We start from the raw sequence: 22,112 nt of genomic DNA, 5'->3' as shown, positions 1-22,112 counted from the left end.
AGTAAAATCTACCTCACTGCCACTTCAATTTACAGTTTACAACAATAAATGTAAACTAGGTGCAATAATGCATATAATGCAGTCATGATATGTGAAACAAGTACACTACCTGCTTTTGTCATATACACTAACAAATCAGGTTAAAATATCAAACTGACATTATTACAATTAAAGTTATTCCTAAAAAACACAGCTAGGTGTTGTAGGCTGAAAAGATAATTAGCAGATGGATGTTTGGCTGAAGGCTTTTGTTAGTCCCTATGTGTTGTGGAGTGTTTCTATTTATAGTCTATAAAACAAATTCACAAGTATATCAACTTATTTGCTTCAATGTAAGTCCACAGTATCTACACATACCAGTGTAGATTAAAGCACGTTTTCAGTGTTTCGGTCATGCAGAAATCTGTTACTCTGTTAAAGGAAAACTACACCGAGTGGTTACAATGATGTTGTCATATTTTAATCCATGCCTCCCCTTAATATAGAGCCCTTTAAACTGACACAATAATCTCTGATTTCCACCTAATTTCCATCTTGATGTTAAATCCCTTCACTTAATCTTCCTGCTCTTATTGACTCTGTAGGTTTGGTTCAGTATATTAAGTCATCTCACAGGTGTCATCTTGTAGACCCAGTTTGTGTGTGCAAGCAAGTACTGCCAGTGTAGAATCCTCTAACACCTATGATCACTTGTACAGTCACTTATTACATTTCAACTTTATATTATTAGTACAAGCAAAGATAGTACTAAAACATTCACCAGCTGGGTGATAAACTCTGACACAGCTCTGTGAGAAGCCACTCCTCTGTTTAAATGTGATTAAATGTGTTTTTACTTCTTGGGAGAGCTTAGGCTAGGTCAGGGACCATTGGTGATTAAAAAAAACAGTGCTGCAGATTGTACATCTGCATTTTCTAGATGTTAAATTTCAGACACAGTGTCTTTGGCTGCAGTGGTCAGTCTGTGTTGATAAATCAGGTGCAACAGCTACTTATATAAATCTTCATTCCCTCCTCCCACATTTTTTGCCTCTAAACAGGAAAACCTTAAAACACATATTGCAGACAAAACACGCAGTTATTTTCTTCCATGCACAACCTGCACAAAACCTTGGTGTAGTCCTTTAGTAAATAAGGACAAATGCAATTTCACTGTTTAGCACCTACAAATGGGCCACAAATCCTTAGTAAATATCCCCTTTTATGTGGAACTGTAGGTAATCCTATGCATACAGCCTTGAGGCCATCACTGAGAGCTGAGCTCTCCTCAGGTCCTCCTGAGTACCTAATAATGTATCACTATTTTCAGTCAGCACAACACTGGGGCAAAAAAATGTGTCAATCTTCAACAACAATGTAACTTGTGATGTCTACACTGAATAACCCAAACAAACCAAGCAACCAAACAGCCAAACAGAACAAACGGTATTCTGTAGGCACATGTGTAGTAAATGTCGGAGTGGATACCTCCGAGAGTTTAATGTAAGATCAGACACACTGGAGTAATTGCATTTACTATCAGACAATGATGAAATGTTAAATGTGGCCTCATCACTCATATCTGAGTTCTAGACTTCTCCCAGTAACTGATCATTTTTAGTCTAATAGCAACCTTCTGTAAATGATCACCTCAGTGAAGTTGCATACATTATATATAATATATATACATACATACATACATATATATTTACATAATATTACATGTGCTCTCTGTGATTTACCATGTAATATTTTCTCCAATATGTTATGCTACACAGTTCAATCAACTATGTTATGTTATGTGTGTGTGTGTGTGTGTGTGTGTGTGTGTGTGTGTGCATGCATGCAGTCTCAAGCAAATGTGTGTGTTGTTTTGTGCTTTTGTCTTTCATTGTCACTCCACTCAGAGATCATTTGACCCTTGACACAAACTTGGGATGAGCCAATCAAAATCTGACAGGTCATTTAGTCTGTTGGTGCCACTTGATTGAACAGCTCTCACCCACTCAGGCCTCTGTCACTGAGGAACACAATCTTCTCTGCACCAAGGAGGAGAACTCGTGGTAAGAAAGTTGAGTTGCTTTAATGGGCCAGTTTCCCTCCCCTGCCATCACCATGTGGTCTGCTTTCATTCATGGAGTAAGACTATGGGGTGTTTGTGGCTCAGGGGATAATCGGAAGATCGGTGATTCGATTCCCGACTCCTCCAGTCCGCATGTCAGAGTGTCCTTGGGCAAGACACTGACACTGTGTGAATGATTAGGAGGTACCATTCAGTGTATGAATGTGTGTGTAAACAGGTGAATGTAGCTTGTAGTGTAAAAGTGCTTTGATTGGTTGGAAGACTAGAAAGGTGCTATATAAATGTCAATTTACTATTTACAAAGCACAATTAACCACTTAGGGCCTCACTCCTGGCAAATTATTTTCTACAGGACATTTTCAATCACAATGTGCATGGTTATGCTTTATTGTATAACTCAACATTGCAAGTGCATACAGTGGTGCCAGAGGCATTGATTTATTGGAAGAATGATGGCACATAGTACAGACACCCCCTTTCTATCTGACATGTATGAATGTGTGTGATAAATCACAAAGAATATAATAGAATATCCAGTGTAAAAGCACTCATTTAAAGACAATAATCAAAACAATGTTTCTGGTCAGAAAGTCAAGTGTATTTGGCCACATTAACAACAAAATGTAAACACAATGAATAATTGTAACTTGAAGTACACCTTGAATCTGACAAAGAATGAAACTGTGAACTGAAGATGAACTAAAACCTTGTCTATGTAATTTTCATGCAGGGCAATTTATGTAATGCATCTAAATTGCCACATGGGGGCACTTCAGCTCAGGCCGTTCTGCTTCAAGCAGTAGGCCTGACTAACTAGCAGCATTTAACTAGTATTCTTGAGGAATATTTGCTGCTATTCATAAACAAGTCACACAGTAATGTATTTTCAGAGAGGTGGCAGGACAATATATAGTTTTAGAAATTCAGAAGTGTTTTCTTACTGGTTTCTTACTGGCCTAATCCAAACTTAAAATATTTGTCAATATTGTTTTCCTTTCCATTTTTATAGATCCGTGTTTGTTCTCAGAGCAGGTATGTTCCACTCAGTCACTGCACTTTGACTGGTGTGTATCTGCAGCTTTAAGAAAGATTCAAACAAATCAAATTATAATTCTGAAGACATTCAGAACAAAACATTTCAGCAAAGTCAAATCTGACTCAAGGATGGATGGGACATCTGGAGTACTGAGAGTTGTCCCAGTGGGCCAGTCGACCTGTCTGTCAGAGAGAGAGACACTGATATAAAAAGGCAGAAAACTGCCCTATGTTCTGGGATCCTGCATCAAACTGGCCGGCTGACTCCAAGAAGGCGTGTGTGTGTGTGTGTGTGTGTGTGTGGCTGAGTTATAAATGTATCTATCCTTCATCCCCCATCCAGCTCTACTTTGGTAGATTCCGCCTTTGATTTGGCGATGTGACAATGACTGTATTGGACATTAACAGTAAGTGAGTCAACTTCAACTGACATTATGCTGCATTCAGCATAGATCAGGGCAGATATGTTACTGTGCTATCATCTCTTTCCCAAGATCTCTATGATCTGCCCCTCCCCTACATAAAAATAATATATAAACAATATATGATAAATGTAATAATTTTAATATAAAAATATAATCACAAAATAATAATTCATATTTCCCAAATGTTCAATGATCAAGAGCTTGTATGTTTATGTGAGATGTGTGACATAACAGTAACAAACATCAGCTGAGTTGTGCTGCATAGTCTGATACACACACACACACACACCTTATTTAAATTTTTACATCCAAATGAGATATGAGAAAGAATGATGGATGATAGTTTGTGCCAGGATGTGAAGCTGGAACTGACACAACAGTGTCTCACAAGTCAGAATTTGGAACAGGGGATCCCAAAGGCAAAGACAGAAACTCTTTGATCTGTTAGCTCAAAAATGCCACAAAACTGTCATGTTCTGACGTTTAACCCTTTAACTCATTTTTATTGATAATGCAATGCTGAATAAGATAGTCACTAGTGCAGCACTAGTGATGATTGTGATACACGCTGTCACTTCTGGGATGTTCTGCACTTCTTTTCTCGATTTTATTTCTTTGTCTCATCTGTCATCAGTCTTTCAAACTCCTGTCACACATAGCTCTATAGAACTATTACTAATAGAAAAAAAGTATCTTGAATTAGAATCAGCAGTACAGTCAATCAGACAGAGCTAGGACACTGCCATAACTTTGCTTAATGACCTAATAAATACTGCTGCTGAACAACACATGTATCCAATATTTGCATGATGCAAACTGAACAACTCCTCCAGCTGCTTCACAATAAAAGCCTGGCAGCAAAGACAGAAAGAATGCTACTGTGAAGCTGCAGTTGCTGTTTAGCCACTGATGGTAGCTTATGTCAGTTAGGTTTTAATCAAGCTTAGAAGCTGAACTAAATCAACATTTAGACACATGAAAATTCTGCAGAAAAGGCATGTTTCATGTAGCCATGTTTTCTGTTGTACACTTCAAACTAAAATAGAATCCTCTGCTTAGATATGCTTCTTTTATTTCACCTGTGGAGGAGCAAGATAGATTATTATTATTATTATTTTTTTATTTTTATTTTTTTTTGTTTTTTGTTTTTATTACTATATTAATATTCCTGAACATTGGTACAATTTCTCAAACTAACCCATCCTACTTGAATGATTCGAAAAGAACTTTTGTACAATATTGAATATTATGTATGTAAAAGAGTAGAGAGCTAATTGCAACTATTTGGACCCTAGCTTAGTGCTGTTTCAAGTATGGTGACAAATATGATTGCAAATATGATTAAAATATCCCATCACAGTTTAACATGTATGCACTCACAACTCTGAACATCTAGGCTGAGCTGGTAACAACACCACACAAATAACAAACAAGACTATGTCAAAACCTTATATATGGCTGGACTGTGTATGAAACGCTAGAGGGCTTTTAATTTGAAACAGTCAGTCAGTCACAGACTTTCGTGTTTATAGGGCTGGCCCCTGCAGTCTAGCCAAAAATAAGACCAAGGCAACTTGTTTACACCTCACCTATGTGATATTGGTTTCAGAGGCAGTAAAGAATCTGCCATGAATGAAGGAAACACCAGCGGCCAGTAGTTTATCTATCTACCATCCATTCAATGGTGTTACAGGGCTGTGTGTAAGGATTTGGACTGTGATACATTTTCATTGTTCTGGCTCTGTGCTCCAGTACATTGGATCTGAAAAGCAACAATGACTCCAGAGGTTCAGGTTAAAGAGCTGGCTTTCATCTTTAAGGATGTTGGAGGGTGTTCCCATCCATATTGGCTGAATTGCGCAAGAATGATCACCCTTTGTATAAGGTCAACCCAATTTTAGTGTCCCCACAATATGTATGTAAACACCCTCTAATTAAAGCTGAAAGTCAGTACTTTAACCCCATAGACACTGTTTCATTTCACAGCCAATGCACTGAAGCCATATCAAGAGAACATGTGCTGCTGTAAATGCTTGCAAACAGCACTGTATATTGAGAGAGCGTCCGACTGCTCCTTAGACTGTTTTCACCACAGATGCAGGGTTCACAGTAATTAATACACAGCATGTACAGTATGAAATACAGCTTTTTCATGGTAAATATGTGAAAGGCTGGGCATCACTACTACAACAGATGGTAATATCATCTTCCAAAGTCCTTAATAAACTACATCCACAACTCTGGCACTCGCCTGCTCCTCCTGTGACCACATCACTCTTGTTCTGAAACACCTCCGATGGCTCCTGTCCCACACTGAATTCACTTCAAACTTCTCCTTGCTCTTAAAGCCCTTTATAACCAGACTCTCCTTCCTCACCTACCTCCTCCACCACCACGCTCCTTTTTGGCAGCCTCTGCTCCTCTGATGCAAATCTCCTTTCCCAAAATTCCAGGACCTTGTCCATAGCTGCCCCTTCCCCCTAGAACTCCCTACCCAAACACATCCATGACTGCTACAATCTTGCTTGTTACTCAAAGCTTTTAAAACTGCTTTTAATATTTAATTTCATATCCTGTGCTACTTAGCACCTGTAATGTGTTTTAGTTTACATTCTTTTAATTTGTCATGTAAGGCGTATATAAGTATCTCGAAAAGTGCTCTATAAATAAAATGTATTATTATCATTATCCTTTTAATCACCTTTTTGGAACATGTCACACTGAATGTATGAGATTAATAAGCCATCATCTGCCTTGTCAGTGACATTAATCATTTATCAAAAACCTTCCAGCTGACAGGTAAACCTGAGTCATGTGGAGACATGACCTTTATGTTTTCTGATTTACATGTATATTTGGAGACATTTAAAACTAAGATGGTCTGAATGGAAAGCTCATCTTAGTTAAAGGTTATGGGTCATAAAAATCTAAGAATGGGCATGTTAAAACATTCCATATTCCTAGTACTTCATTCACTCATTCAATGTCATTACTATAGTAAGGATATACATAATTAACATCATGGATTTAAAATAATCCTTCAAAACAATACAACCACAACAACTACTACATCCAACAATTTCTTACTTTATGTTGCTGTATGAATATAAGCTTTTAGGAGTGCTGCCATAAACAACAATCACCATGGTGACTTATAAACAGAGATTAATGTACTAGTGTGTAGGATTTAGTGGCATCTAGCGCTGAGGTTGCAGATTGCATCTAACTGAATATCGCTCTCCTTCCGGACTGAGAAGCTACGCAGTCCGTCAAACCTGCGAAAAATGCAAAAGGTCCTCTCTAGAGCCAGTATTTAGTTTGTCTGTTCTGGGCTACTGTAGAAATATGGCGGTACAACATGGCTCCATGGAAGAGGACCCACTCCCTATGTAGATATAAAGGGCTCATTCTAAGGTAACAAAAACACAACAATTCTTATTTTCAGGTGATTATACACTAATGAAAACATACTTATGAATATTATATTCCATTTCTGCCAAGTCTGTTCTGCTAGATGCCACTAAATTCTACACACTAAATACCAAGAGTCTAAATGCCCCATTAACAGCCACACCAATGGTTGCAACCACCCAAACAACCAAACATCTCCATCCATAATGAACTGCACAGTAAAGAGTCAATTAAAAACTGAAAAGAAAATATTTGAAATATTTCCTTATTCTCCCCTGCAGTCCTCTATGCAACTAGATGAACCCAACTTTAAACCCAAGGCTCCACTGTAAGGTGGAAAATGCTGAACACATTCAATTTTATGCATTTTTATTATGCTATTAATGACACAACCTAGAGAGCAGTGGGAATAAACTGAGTGGAAAACCTGAAAAAAGGCTAATGGTTGTTGATGTGACAGATCACCAGCCAGCTACTCCATTAACTACGAGGAAAGTCTAATAGGAAATATCTTCCATTTAATGAATTCAATACATTAAAGGAACCTGTTGGATGGAAAGCTATATTTCTAATTACAAAGAATATAAGAAATGGTAAGGCTGTAACATCAGAGCAGCAGTGGATGGTTTCATTATTGTTGCATACTGTATGTAGCTGCTCTGTCAGTGGGGGATATCTACTGAGTCTGTTGTAAATAACCATCAGGGCTGCAACATTTTGCATCTGCACAAATGTTCAGTTTCAGCTGAGTGTTTACTAAGACTGCAGATGTACACTGCTGCAGTTAATCACATTTGCACAAAGTGCTGTTACATAAGCACGTTGCATATTTCTAGAGTATTTTTGTGCTGCTGAACTTGAAATATTTGTTGAAGAGAAGACACTTTTGGAACTACAAGCATGGATTCATCCTTCAAGAGGAAAGCTCTATGTGAGAAAATAAATAGCCGGATGTCAACTCAACTAAAAGATCAGTGATTGAATGAATTTTGGTAAAACTTTAAAACTCCTTTGATTTGATCATCAAATGGATGAAAAATGTACAATAGCTCAGTAGCTATTACTGGCTGCTTCAATCATATGGCACTGACCCAAAGCAAGTCAAGAAAAATAAGCAAGAGAGCACTGCATGAAACAGAGAAGTAACAGTGTGAAAAAATAATAAGTTGTTACATTGCTGCTCACTTGTGTTGTGTTACAAGCTACTACTATAAATTCACTACTTCATGATGCATCTATTAATTCTCTCTTACTCACTGTTTCCACCTGCCTGTACTCTCTCTCTCTCTCTCTCTCTTCATGTGTCTGATAAAACAGTGCTGCAGATTTTACACCTGCTTTTCTCACATGTTAAATTTCAGATGCTGTGACCAAATGCAGACCAAACAAATTTTACCAGTGTAAAACCTCAGAACAGCCCTTTAGTCAAAAAGAAAAAACACAATTTGACTGTGAACACATAAAAAAGAGCAGAAATCTTTGGTAAATATCTCTAAAACTCTCTATATCTAAAAGTTACAATGAAGGATTTGTGGCAGACTCATTAAGGAGCTATCTTTGTTTAGTCAAGATTAAAATAGTGTTGCTCTGTGAGCCTGCTGATTTGATATTACACTGCTGCCTTTTGTTCCTTTTATGTGACTTTATTTTGTAGTTGTTGTTTGTCTGAGTCTTCTGTTTATCTCCATGCTGCTTTCCTGGCCAGGTTGCCTTTGAAGAGGTGTATTAATCTCAGAGGGATTCGAACAATTAAATAGAAATTCAATAAGTACAACTTGTATGCCGATATCTGCTGCAGTGCACTGCTGTATACAAGGCATGACAAATCTGTCATATAGATTAGCTGAAGTGCTTAAAAGAAAGGTGCACTAAAAGTCTGGACCATTCTAAAAATATATAATTAAGACCTTCACACAGGGATGTCAGTCAGTCTCCCGGCAGGTGCACCCTTTCTAACCTGTAATTCCTCTTCGGAGTCACAGTGTTTCTTCTTCAGCTTCTCTGTCAGGGTCTGTTTCCACTTGCACACGGTAACTAGCGAGGGCCATTTTCCTGGGCTCAAATTAAGATTGAGCCCCCTATTCAGGCTTCCCAGGTCCGGGGCCCAGCCCCGCAGGACTTCCATGGACAGTCTCTTCTTGAGGGTGCCGAGGCCCTCGGAGCGTGGAGGGGACAGGAGGTTGGGGACACTTCCTCCATGGAGAGTGTAGCCCAGGGATGAGTTGTTCATCATGCTGTCCCACTGTCGCTTCCCCATAAAGCTCATCTTGAACCTGGTTTTGTCCATCCAGATGTGCTCTGACTGGCAGAGATCACCAAGCAGGTCAGACAGCTTCTACAAACAACCAGGCATCCTGTTTATTTTAGTAAAATATATCCCAGTGAAGAAAGAAAGCTCAGTAATTTCCCACATCTTCACAAGTAAAATAATCCATGGATCAGCTGTACCTCTAGATACCAGCTTATACTGTATTTAAAATCAACTTCTCATCCATGAGCAGGAGTTTGGGTGGATTAGAGGTTGAAGTGCACACACCTGTCCTCTTTACAGCTGTGTTTTGGAGTGACACGGTGCATTCTTTGCATAGAGGGACTTTAGAACAATGGGTGCAGTGGAGCTGTGGAGGACAGATGGGTGATATCGCTCTAGGGGGGTGTAAGCCAGGGGAAACACTTGCGACACATACTCAATATATCTGATTGGGTGAGAGCTGCAGCGGCTGGGCCACAGATGTGGATCCGATTGGATTAGGCAGGGAAGAGTGCTGGGTGCTGGAGCCCACTGATATAAATCACATGGAGGCATAATTAATGCCTGAGGGAAGTCAGCTCTGTCAGGAAGCCAAAACTAGATTAGAGACAGATCAATGGAGCACGTCAGGAAAAGAGGTGGAGCATCAGTGGCCCATGCCACAGACAAATATACACCCATCCAAACACAAACACACCATAATGAGCAAAAAAACAAATGGAAACAACAACCTAGTCACTGCAGTGGTAGGTAAATCAAATACAATGCTGAACGCTGGCTTGGGGCTAATTGAAAATTCTCAGAATAGAGCTGCTTTAACCTTTTGTCTCGCTCTTTTGTGATTGGAGCAATCAGAGCGAAGAGGTTCAGCCAGAAAGGAGAGAGATGAGCGGTTTCATCTACTTGTCTGTCTCCTCCTATTCTTCCTTCCCTCACTTTGTGTTCTCTGTCTTTTTCATTTGCTCGTTTGTCAATGACCTCTTCTCTCTCTAGCAACCCACGACCATCTCCCTCCCACACACTGGAGTCTCATGTGTCTTCCTCATTTTCTCCCTGCCTGTCTTCCGGTGGATCAGGCTGCAGGAGGATGTGTGGATGTTGGAACAACTCAGGCCTCAGGCCCGGACTGCCTGGAAGCTGCGCTGCTCTCCGCTTCAGTGCTGGATGACCACAGGATTAGATTCGCCTGGCGTGACACTGATAACAACTTGCAGGTACACATAGAACAAGGTAGAGGGAAAGCAGAATGTGAAAACTGTACTCTGCTCACAGGAGAGCAGGCTTGACGGGCTTAAAAAAATTATAAGAACGAGCCAAAAAGAAAACCTCATCACACTGCCATGTTTCTCTGTCACTTGCTTCTCCAGATGCTTGACATTGGCCCTCTAAAAAACCCACTCGCCTATCATACTACTGGAGTGCACATCCATTATCGAAAGAAGCTGGTTCCCACGCAGCAAATGGCTGCTTTGCCATTGGGACATCATGAGAGGAACAACCACAGGGGAATAAAAAACAGACAGAGACTGATTTGGAATAGAACAAGTTAATCCATGAGAAAGGAAGTAGAGAGAGTAAAGAGATAAATGGCTAATAATAAACATAAATTACAATTATAGTCTCTAAAATGACAAAATTCAGTTACTAGTGCCTAAAAGTTTGTCTGATATTTATCTGAAACAGAGAAAAGCAAGCTAATAAGTAGCATTTGTGAAGCAACAACTAGTAAATGTTAATATTTTAAATGATCAATAATAAGAAGATTTTTAAAAAAATATTTAAATTAAAATAATTTTCCTCAATCAATTTATTATTTCAGTACTCACCTATCACCTATTTGATAATCTCTTAATACAAACATGTGATTGGTAGATATTTATGTACAATGACAATGAAAAGCAAGCAAAAAGAAAAGAAATGCTGTCTGGTTTCTGTGAATCCAGTCTGAAATGATGGAGGCAACAATCAGTGTTCAGCTGCTGGACGCTGACAAAGAGCAGAAAGGGTGAGGATGGTTCATGGTGATGAGAGGTGAGAGTGTGTTTGAAGAAGCTCTAGCAAACAGATGTCATTCAGGTAATTCTGGCAGTTAACACTGTACAAACATGACCCGTACCCATTTACTGTGAGACATCGCTGCTTCAAATCAAACTCAGACCGCCACAGTTAAACCAAGGCTACCAGCATTTCCAATTCATGTTCATAGATGAGATTTTGCCACGCTGCACAGGTAATATCAGCAGTTTGTTTACACAAAGAGCCTTTCACAGCAGATTAACTACAGATACACTCAAAGAACAACCATACTGTATGAGTGTATGTATACAACAGCTCTCTGCTGTCTTTAAATCTCCCCTCTCTCTACTCAGCTAATGATGCAGCATATGCTGCCTTCAAGTGCTCATCATAAATTATGACTTGTGATTTTTTTGGAAGTCCTCAGTTTTCACTTTTGGGACATTCAAGGACTTCTGTAAAAAACATTTCTAAGTAATTAATTTGAAAAATGTTGCAAGTGTTACATCTCTGCAACTTCAGTATTATACAAAACCCTCCCCTGTCATATTTGTGTACTACATCGTTGGCTTATTTATGTGGGCTCAATTTGTAATTACGATATCTCTGAACCCAGACAGCGATTCAACAGCTGTGGGGGTTTCTGTGATCCAGGCTAAGTCCTTTGAAATAAAGCAGAGTTTGCTGTGGACAGCTGTGGAGACAGATTAATTTGAGGTGTTTGGAGAGCGAGCTACCGTTTGAAGTGGAGAGCCAGGTAGCCCTCAATGACTCTCACTTGCCCTGCGATAAAATGACAGAGAGAAAGGGAGAGACTGTTGTGCTCATCACGACCACATACAGTACAAAGATATAGTATTTACAGCTCTGCTGGGACTGGGTGCCATACAACAATTCAGCAACTCAACTGTTAAAGGTTTTGTTTGTTGTATATCTCTTCAGGATGATGAGAGAGGGCATGCAACAAAGGTCCCAGACTGGAATCAGACAGGCCATGTTGAGGTCATATGGTACGCATCTCAACCACCAGGCCTCAAGGACTGTAGAGATTTTTGATAGAGAAATACACCCTCCATTGACTCTAGAATATGCAGCTCAAGAGACAGAACAATATTTATTTAAAGGGGTTGGGAGGGTGTTATTATTACTATTATAAAAAGTATTTGATGATGATTTCAGATGAGCGATAATGTTATAATCTGATTAGTTATGTGATAGTTTAATGTTGCACATGATAAGATAAAAGAAACACACCTTCCCTCATGTACATCATGTTTGATCCTGTGGTAAAATCATTTTATAACAAGAAAGCATCACAATAATATAAAGAGTACAGAAAATATCTATTCTAACATCTGGCAGTTATAATGACTCATTACATCATTAACAATATCAAATTACCCTGAGTCACATTATTTGGCTATTCTCCGGTTATGTCTATTTATTCCTCAGCTCCTCTCCGGTTCTGATCCTGAAACAGCAACACAGACAGTACCTGTAATATGATTTTAACCAGGATACAAAAATGGCCCAAATCATATAACCTGATCAAAATCATTTCATGTCAGGCAAAACCTATCCTTTCATGTCAGCTGGTGACTCACCCTTACCTCACTAGCACTGGTTTGCTCATCTCACTGACTGTAATATAACCTGATATCTGTGGTCCAATTTTAGACATGGTCCTTCAATTCTCATTTTTTTGCCATTGTGTTGCGTTTTTGTAAACAAAATACTAGCACTACATAATAAATATACAGCGAATTGTTGTGAAACAGTAGATCACAAATATATTACAAGATAGAAAATCACATATCAAGCCTGTTCTACTAATGAAGCTTCTCTACAGTATTACATTATTTTAAAGAACATTTTTGAGAGAAACTTTAAAATGAATACCTTTCTGTGGGTGCCTTTATTGTAGCAAAAGCAATACCAAAGTAATGGTCTACAGTGGAAATAAGAATCTTTAAATCATTTATAGAAAGGAAATTTTCTGTGAGGACTTGACACATGGGTAAATTTAGATGCGGTGTGGATAGTGCAGATCCAATAATTGAAAAGAGTTCTTTTCCAATTTGATTTCAAAGCACTGCTGCACGGACTTGTTCTGCTACAGGTAAGGTCTGTTTTAATCGAAACGGAATAATAAGTAGTGAGGAGAAAATCATTCATCCTGAGAAAGGAAAGAAAAAGAAAGGAAAGAGACTGATATACAACATCCAACACTACTGATACTGAACATGAGTTTTAGTTTTAACTTCTGTGTCATTCAATTGTATGAACTTGAGATTCAATAGCAAGATTTAGGTCAATATTGTTTTCCTTCACTGAAGTGTTGGGAAAAAAAGAACATTTCTGTCTTTTTGAAAGGGAGGAACATTTTACTGAGCAGTTCTTGGAAAGCCATTGCCAAGACAACAAATCAATTTCATTACTCTCAAACTAAGACTCGACTAACTGAATTCTTCAAAACTGTGAAACTTTCAAATATTCTATACATGGTCAATTCAACAAACATCCGATGTGAAATCCTGCAGCTTGCCAATGAAAAAAGAAATGTGTTGGTTTAAAATATCACAAGCGACACAGAGCTCCAATTAGTTGCTTCCCAGCTGTGTGGAGGAAAGTCGACTCTCATGTGCCTCTGTCGGTGCTTTACGCATGGCTACACATACACACATACAGTGCATGTACTGTATTTACACACTCACATGCACATACCCACACAGCTCCATCACCTTGTGCCACCACAGTCCAACCAGCAGGTCACTTACTAAGGACTGCAAACGGTGCTGGAAATACATATTCTGAACCTCTTTTTTCCACAAGTACATTCAAAAAATCTCACATTTCCAAAACCTATTTATCTCAAATGAATAGTAACTCATACACACACATAAAAGATTATGTTTTTTGCTCATAAACAGAATATTGTTGTGTTGAGAACATCATACAAGGATGGAAATGTATCAACACTCTCTGTTAGTTACCTCACAAGCTTTAGTTTAACAGAATAGGCTACTCTGGATCTTTTATACATGGATCCTCTATCAGGTTCACCATTAGATATACACAGCAGTTATATATTATTTTTGTGCTATAGGCAAATGCATCATCTCAATGCATTATATCCATTACTGGCCCCTTCCACCCCTCACCCCTTTAGGTAAAATACAAGCACTCTACTTCAGTGTTCTATCAGCCTCCACATCCCCCCCAACACACACACACACACACACACACACACACACACACACACACACACACACACACACACACACACACACAAACATTCGTTGCTAAGCAGCACACTGCTTTTTGTTCATGTGAATGTGGCCTTGGCACACACACTGCAGGGATCACAGATTACATACGTAGCTAGAGTATAATCAGTAGGACTGATGCTGCAATTATTGGTGAGCCAGTTGACAGTGGAAGTTGTAAGTATCACAAGTGTGATGACAAATAGTGGGGGGGGGAGTGCGTCAAAGTGTGACAAAAGACAAACGGAAGGAACCCGAGGCCCACGGATGGTTTAAAGGTCAAAAAATGGGCTAGTGGCCAGAAGTGTTTCTCATTTAGCTAAAACACAAAAGGTTGGAAGAGCAAGAAGCAAGAGCAAGAAACTTTGTCCACTCACGAGCTACTATCGTGGTGCCTTTCAGCAAGGATAGAGGCACTAGATAATAGTTAAAGTTGTGCTGTTCAGCTGCTGGCTGACAATAGAAGAAAGCAGCCAATCCAGGAGTCTCGAGGGACCAAAAGCAGATGACTGTACTTGCTTGGGCAGCGCTCATATGTTAATGTTATGTTATACGTTAGTGCCTGAAGGCCTTTGAATGCGTGTTGTTGAAGTCAGAATATTTGGAGTTCAAAGTTCAGTATAGTCGCACTTTGGCGCCAAAACCTGGCAGAAAATCAGAGGAGAGTGCAGCTGCTCTCTCTATTTAAAATTATGGTCTTACTAATGGTGTAATGTTGCTCTTCCACATCTGGAGAGCAGAGAAATAGTCTAAAGACCCGCTAGCAACCTCTAGAGGCTGTACAGCTCAAAATGATCCATAACGCAAAAGTGTTGGATCCAACAAACTACATACTGAAATCTTACAGCCTGACTAGAAACCGAGTCCAATTTTCAAAGTTTGTTCTGAGGGTGGTGCTAGAGGAAAGGGCATGGGTTCAGTAAAATCCAGAGGTTTCATACACTAAGGAGCATGCATGTGCATAGAAAATTTCATGGCAATTTGCACTTTATATTATGGGATGCTACGGTGCAAAGCTGACATACTCATAGCCCTGAGGAAAGCATGGGGTGTCCAAAATGAAAAGACTTTATCCTTTAGGGAGCCTGAATGTTTTCAGTAAATTTCATGACAGTCTGTCCATTAGGTTTGAATATTCCTTGCAGACCAGTGGACATTTTGGCCCGATGGTGGCACATAAGGAAAAAGTCAGTGGGTCACCAAAAACATTAGGATTATTCCCATTGAATATCCACAGCAGATTTCATGGTAATCACACCAGAAGTTTATTTCAGTGTGAAATTCTGATCTGATGGTGGTGCTAAATGGGAGGTCAAGGAGTCGGCTAAATATCTGCATTCAATTTCAAGAAAATTTGTCCAGGGCCATCATCAGCAGCCTGAGGCCCTGCCACTAGCAGGGCAAAAGTCTGATTAAGTGGATTCATTTTTCAGTCCTATATTCAGCCACATCTGTATTTGTATCCCCCAGGCAATACACATCTCACTCTCTTGAAGATGAGTCCAAACAGCAACATTGTGGGAAAAATGAGTATCCATAGGCAATGGAGGAAAGCTCTCTGTCCTGTCAGTATAGTATATTCGCAGTCAGGCTCATCTATCAGATGACTCCAGCGGGAGAATCTGCTTGTGAGAGCAGTGTCTGCAGTGTCAAAACTTGGCTGTGCTGAAGGCAGATGACTTAAAAGATGTCAGTGAAGAAAACCAGTGTTCTGGGACAGAATGACTGAGATAGGCGAGTCTGCTGTTGCTTAATGAGTTGAGATAGAGTGAGCTTCTGAGTTCCCCTGTGCGTGGGCAGGGTCAAAATGCAAGATTTGGCTTTCTAGGCAGCAAGGTCTGCATACCTCCCTGCTCATTCTCCCTTCCAAATGAGGCAGAAAAGATGCAATCGAGCAAAGTCAACTAATTTACCTAAAGTCAAATCACTAAGACATACGTCAACAGCACTATTAATCAACAGGTGAATTGAAGTACCACTTCTTGCTGCAGCACTACCTAAACTGTCCATTTTGACTGTATAGAGCAACACCTCCCATGTAAAAACTATCAAAGGCTGTGTTGGTGTTTGAGTTCAGCAGTAGTGTCTTTCACACAGATCTGTCATGAAACTGTATTCTCTACCTGTTTTGTCAACCCAAAGTGAATCAGTAAAGCATGCACAGCAGTGGACCTACCTTGTCTTTCAGCATTTTAGCTTTCCGGCTGTTCTGTACAAGTCGTCTCCCTAGCTTCTTGGCATACCAAATAGAGGCAAACATAGCGACAGGTGAAATAATAATGTTCTGTGGTCTGCGGTGACAGCCCAAACGGCTCTAGCTGCTGCCCATCTGGACTGAGTGCTCCTTTTCAGCAGACTGTAGTGCAAAGCGAGAGCAAAAAAGAGAGGGAGGGAGAAAAGACGGGATGATGCTGAGAGAGGGAGAGTGTCTGCACAGCAAAGTCAGGTCTCCGTCAGCCACAAAAGCAAGGGGAGGGAGGGAGAAAGAGAGAGACGGAGGGAGAGAGAGGCTAAGGGAGAGAAAGGGAGGAGGGACCACTGCTTTCCACGTGGAAACAGCATCTTCAGCACCAATTGAAACCTGCTGAGAGGCTGTCAGCAGCTCCCTCTTTCCAGAGGTGGAGGGGGGAGGAGGATGTGGGTGATGCTCTGCTCTCACTATACCAACACCACTCATCATTCTAAAGCCAATCATAAACAGCAAAAAAGAAACACTAAATGCAACATCACATGTTTAGCGGGCGAAATGATGTGTTTCACTAGTGAAAATATCTTTTTTCAAAATCCAACTGAAATCCCTTTTACTCATCCCTTTTACAGTAAAAAATGTCAACATGTTTAAATGTATTTTTTAATAGTTTTTATTATTAAAAGGAAGAAAAAAAATATTTGGGGAAATATCAGAAATGCTCTGTTTTGTCTCAGGCGTGTGTGTTTGATTGAGAGCAGCTGGCAGGTTTGCAGCATGCTGGTACACCGAAGGGAAAAAGAGACAAAGTAAACAAACTTGTGCTACATCTAATGTGCAGACTGTGCGTTGTCAGTAGAGGTATTGAGGAATAAGAACCACGCCAGCATCTGACAGCACCGAAGTGACATTTGCAGGTATGTTTACTTGCTATTTAATGTGCTGTAGCTGAGCAGCTAATTACTGTAGCTATCTAGCATGCAAACTGACGTTAGCGGTGCCCTTTTCCCTGGTGAATGTTTGTTTGGTGGCTCGTACAACAAGCTAAGCTGCAGGACAAGATGTGTGTTCATGTTTGTAAGTTGGATAAGAAGGAGACTACAGCAGGAAAACTAATGTGGGTTGTTGTTCAGAGTCTGTGGCTCTTGTGTTGTGTAGCAGGATGCTATCAGGCTCAGTGTGACCGTCTGATCTGCTGATAACAGAACACTGACAATACTGCTTTATGCAAAGATCTGATTGGCTGTATCAAAACATCTATGTAGTGGTATTCCATGACATTAATACAAAACTAGGTGGCACCATCATGAAACCAAAAAATATAAAATTGGTTTCAGATTTTTTCTCAAAGGAGACCACTAGAAAAGTGATTTACAGAGCACATATGTATGCTGTAGCAGATCAAGAAAATGCAGTTACATTTCTGTGGGTAGTAGTATGCCAGTAGTTCTCACTGGCATATGGTTCACCTGTCTTTCTTGGGATCAAATGCATGGGAAATGTCTTCTAAAACATGATGTGATGATTTCTTAGGCCATTGTTTGTTTGGCTACACTCTAAACTGATAGACCAGTTGCTCATCTGTTGCATTTCGAATGAATTGGAATAAAACTTAAGATGTAGAAACTGTAATACTTCCTAGAAGCCATTTAAGGCATTTAAAGTGTAAGTGATATGAGTAAAAGACAGCGAACAAATTGCTGTAGTCTTATAGTAATACAATACAACAGAGAGAGAGGATCTGAGCATTAGTCAGTTGCCAATATCAGGAGTTAAAGATGTGTTTCATTAATGTGCCAGGCACTGACATCACACCTCATAAATGAGCCATATTAACACTGCTGTCCCATGCATCAACTTCCCCTTCCTCCCTCCCATCTATCAATTCTGAACCCACGCAATTCTGCATTTTACCTCTGGGCTGCAATTCATACCTCTCAAATCAATTGGTCGACTTGCTTTGCATTCAAATAATTCTGCAAAAGAAACTCGAGGAAGACCACAAAGAGGTCTGTTCCTCCCACATCAGGATGTGTGTTTTGACAGCGTATTCTGGATCAACCTCCCATAATAACACGTCTGCCCTTCTATCACTAAAGAGTAGGAGCGCTGCAGGCTAATTGCCAGGAAAGATGACACCACACAGCTGAACAATGATAAACTACAGGGTGGGGAGGATGACGTGGCTGTGTTTTTCTCTGTTCCAAGAGCCTCAGCCTGGCTCGTCTTGTCCTGCTTTGTCCTAAAACAGAGATTTCTCTTTGTAATCACTGCAGATGGGTGTGATCGATAACATTTTACAATACACACATCTTTTGCATATCTTCTTCTGTCTGAATCTCACAGTATGAGTTAACTTTTTGGTCTGCATACTATATTGTATTTAATTGAAAATTTAAATAAAATGAGTAGAGAGAAAGTGCTCAATCAGCACTTGTCTCAGCTTTTTCTACCTGCAACAGAATACACACACAGAACCGAGTTATTGTTTCTCCCTACAAATAAGGGTGGGGTTCACCAGGACAGAAATATCACAAAGCCAAGGCCTAGATTCAATTATATTGCAATTCTCAGTTTGTGATACATTAAACTGGTGGTTGTTGTGAGAAAATCCAAACCTTTTGTAATTGCAAGGACAAACAGTATTAGATCAACAATTATGCCTCTTACTAATACTGTGCCTCTCTGGATATCACAGCATATTAATGTCCGTCAGTCCCCTTGATATTACTAACAGCAAAATCCTCAAAGTTGCCATGGGGACATCCATTGATCACTGTTACTGTCTCCACTATCTTCCAGACTGTTTAATGAGAATCAACATGCTCCCCGAAAAATGGCATTCATGCAACACCTGGTGGTAAAGGAAATAAATACCGCAAATTATCTTATGATGAATGGTAATTTCAGACTTCAGCATATATGTTGCCTGATATAAGGGCAGATTTCCAATCAGAAGATTGTGCTAATTATTGAAATGTAAAATGGGACTAATAGCTTTAGAACATGCTGAGGAAAGGCTGTTATATTTGACATTTACGCAGCAAAGCGGAACATTTTAGGTGGCATTAGTGATTACATTTCCTCTGCTTCATTGATTATTTATGATGTGTCTCAAACCTGAGTCTGAGGCCACACTTCTTATCGGCCACACTCAAAACCACCACCGTGTGTTTTTTCATAGCTTCACAGATGACTCAGTTATACATGATGTTGGTAAAGTCCACCAACCATAGACAGCTGGCCTAGGAGGGCAGAAACATTTTGCTGATGTCTGCTGAATCGACATTTCTTGCCATGGGTTCCAACGATAATATTCTCTCTTAGTCGTCTTAAGTAAAATATTAAAATGAGGCTGGCAATTTATTATATTCTTCTTATTGTCTACAAATCTCATGTGCAGAGCCAAACCAACAACATTCTACTTACAAGTAATGTGTGTGTATCCAAAACCTGATATATCTCACAAGTAGTACTGAAGTTCTTTGAGAAATTAACAATGTAGTACAAAGTCAAGAGGTTGTTACATGTGGCACAACAAGCTAGTAAAGCTCTGTAAACGGAGCTGTGTTCCCTCTAAGTGGCGTCTGCCTTACACAGAACTACTCTCCGGAGACTGAAAATGTGATCGCTGTCATTAGTCTTTGGAGCTGTTTCTAAACAAGCTAATGTGACCAAACTCTTTGCTGAGATGAAACATGTCACCCAGTGCAGCGGTGTGGCTCATTGACATGTTTTTAATAGTTTTTGGACAACAATGGAGGTATGGCACAGAGGTATAAGATATATCAGGCTTTGGATACATTTACAAATCTTGTAAGTAGATCAGCAAATCAAGTGACAACCGAACAGTTGAACAATGAGCTGAAACTTGCTATAAATCTCAGTTTAGCTGATACTATCACTGACAATTCTGTAGGTTCATCACTACGAGCCACGCCCAACACATTACACACTGTAGTCACATACATCGTTATTATAAAAACACTGATTTTAGCTGATTTAAAGAAACGATATTTGTGAGTCTACAAATACATACTAATGATAGTACCAGCCTTTGTTGCACTATAGGAAACACATGCAATGATATGGTGGAATCACAGAAGGAACTTTTGTATTCTTTTATATTTGGTTTGGTATAGTGTTGTATTTTTATGTGTCTGCTACTGAGAGCTTGGCATGTCAAGGTTGGTTAGTCCAGGGTGGCTGGATCCACACTAAGTGCAGCTGATTGTGATAGGCTGTCAGGCAGGGCTGGAGGAGGCCTTGGCCATCTGGAGCGAAGGGTCCTGATGTCCCCAGGGTCGCACTCAAGTTATGTGCATGTGCAGGAGGATACACAACTTTCTGCCTGGTGTGTATGTGTGTGTGAGAGGTCTGTTTGGTTGGGAGGGGAACTCAGCAGGGATGAGGCAGATCTCGTCAAGCCATCCTTGGCCTTGTAAAGGAGGTCAGCCGCCTGCATTTGCATTCTCTTATTCTCTAAAAACACTTGCAAAAGGTTGAAATTTCCAGGGACTAATGGGGAATATTATGGCGAGGGATTGGTTATGTAGGTTAGTAGAAAACTGAGAATTGTCATTTCATATTTTATACACAGCATTATCTGGATTTTAGATATCATGAATGTTTGCAAAAGAGCAGCAAGAGGGAGCGAAATAAATCAATGCTGATAGAAGGTTGCACACAAAAACAGTATTTGCATCTGTACCAACACATTATTTTGACAAAGGTAAATTTAAAAACTATCTTTTCACATTCTTCAGAAAAGGATATCCTCCAATATATGCATGTCTTTACAATTATAGTGAGGATAAGATTGACAGTCACCATAATCAGATCCTAAAAAGACTTGCAATATAGTTACTCTTCTAATGTAACTCATGGAAATGTTACAGCTGAACTATTCAAAGTGACAAATAACTCCATTGTTCAAAGCAGGTACGAGTGGGTATATTTATATTCATGAGTGGCTTATTCTTACTTTTCCCATTGTATGGCTATAATAGGACAAAATGGTGAGGAGGGGGACAAAAACACAGATTTTTTGTACGAGAGAGGCAGATATAATAGTAACAAAGACAGAGAAAAACAATAAAACTAAGCAAAGTGAGACAGAATGCAAAAAGTTGTCCGAAATCTATTTTTACACCAACAAACTACCTTTCAAATAGCCACTGTCTAGTCATAACAACATGTAAATAGAAAGATTTATCAAGTATTTCAATCAAAAACATTTGATATACTGTATGCTGCATGTCTAATTCTCCCAAAATGTGATTCCAAACAGACAAACGCTTAATTAAATACACACATACAATGTTGAACTTTCAGAGCTGCCTGACACTGACATATTGAACCGTTGAACCGGGCCATTGACCTTGACTGGCTGGATGATGATGCGCCATAGGCCAGTGCACATTGAAACACACACACACACACACAGATCAATAACTAC

At 39.6% G+C, this 22,112-nt stretch overlaps 1 protein-coding gene across 21 annotated transcripts in view; it reads right to left on the bottom strand.

Moving 5' to 3' along the window:
• Positions 1–22,112, bottom strand: part of dlg2 (discs, large homolog 2 (Drosophila)) — a 182,547-nt gene that overhangs the window by 54,870 nt on the left and 105,565 nt on the right. For 2 of the 21 annotated variants that reach the window (XM_044369705.1, XM_044369709.1), the window contains exon 1: positions 16,643–16,869. The exons of the other annotated variants lie outside the window; for them this stretch is intronic. In XM_044369705.1, coding sequence (XP_044225640.1) covers positions 16,643–16,726 — 84 coding nt within the window. In that variant the 5' untranslated portion in view covers positions 16,727–16,869. Of the gene's footprint in view, positions 1–16,642; positions 16,870–22,112 lie in introns of those variants that run through there. 21 annotated transcript variants of the gene reach the window in all.

This window comes from Thunnus albacares, chromosome 13, assembly GCF_914725855.1.
Source record: "Thunnus albacares chromosome 13, fThuAlb1.1, whole genome shotgun sequence".
NCBI classification, from domain to species: domain Eukaryota; kingdom Metazoa; phylum Chordata; class Actinopteri; order Scombriformes; family Scombridae; genus Thunnus; species Thunnus albacares.
Note: the sequence above shows the minus strand (reverse complement) of the source record. Positions and strands in the feature narration are given on the sequence as shown.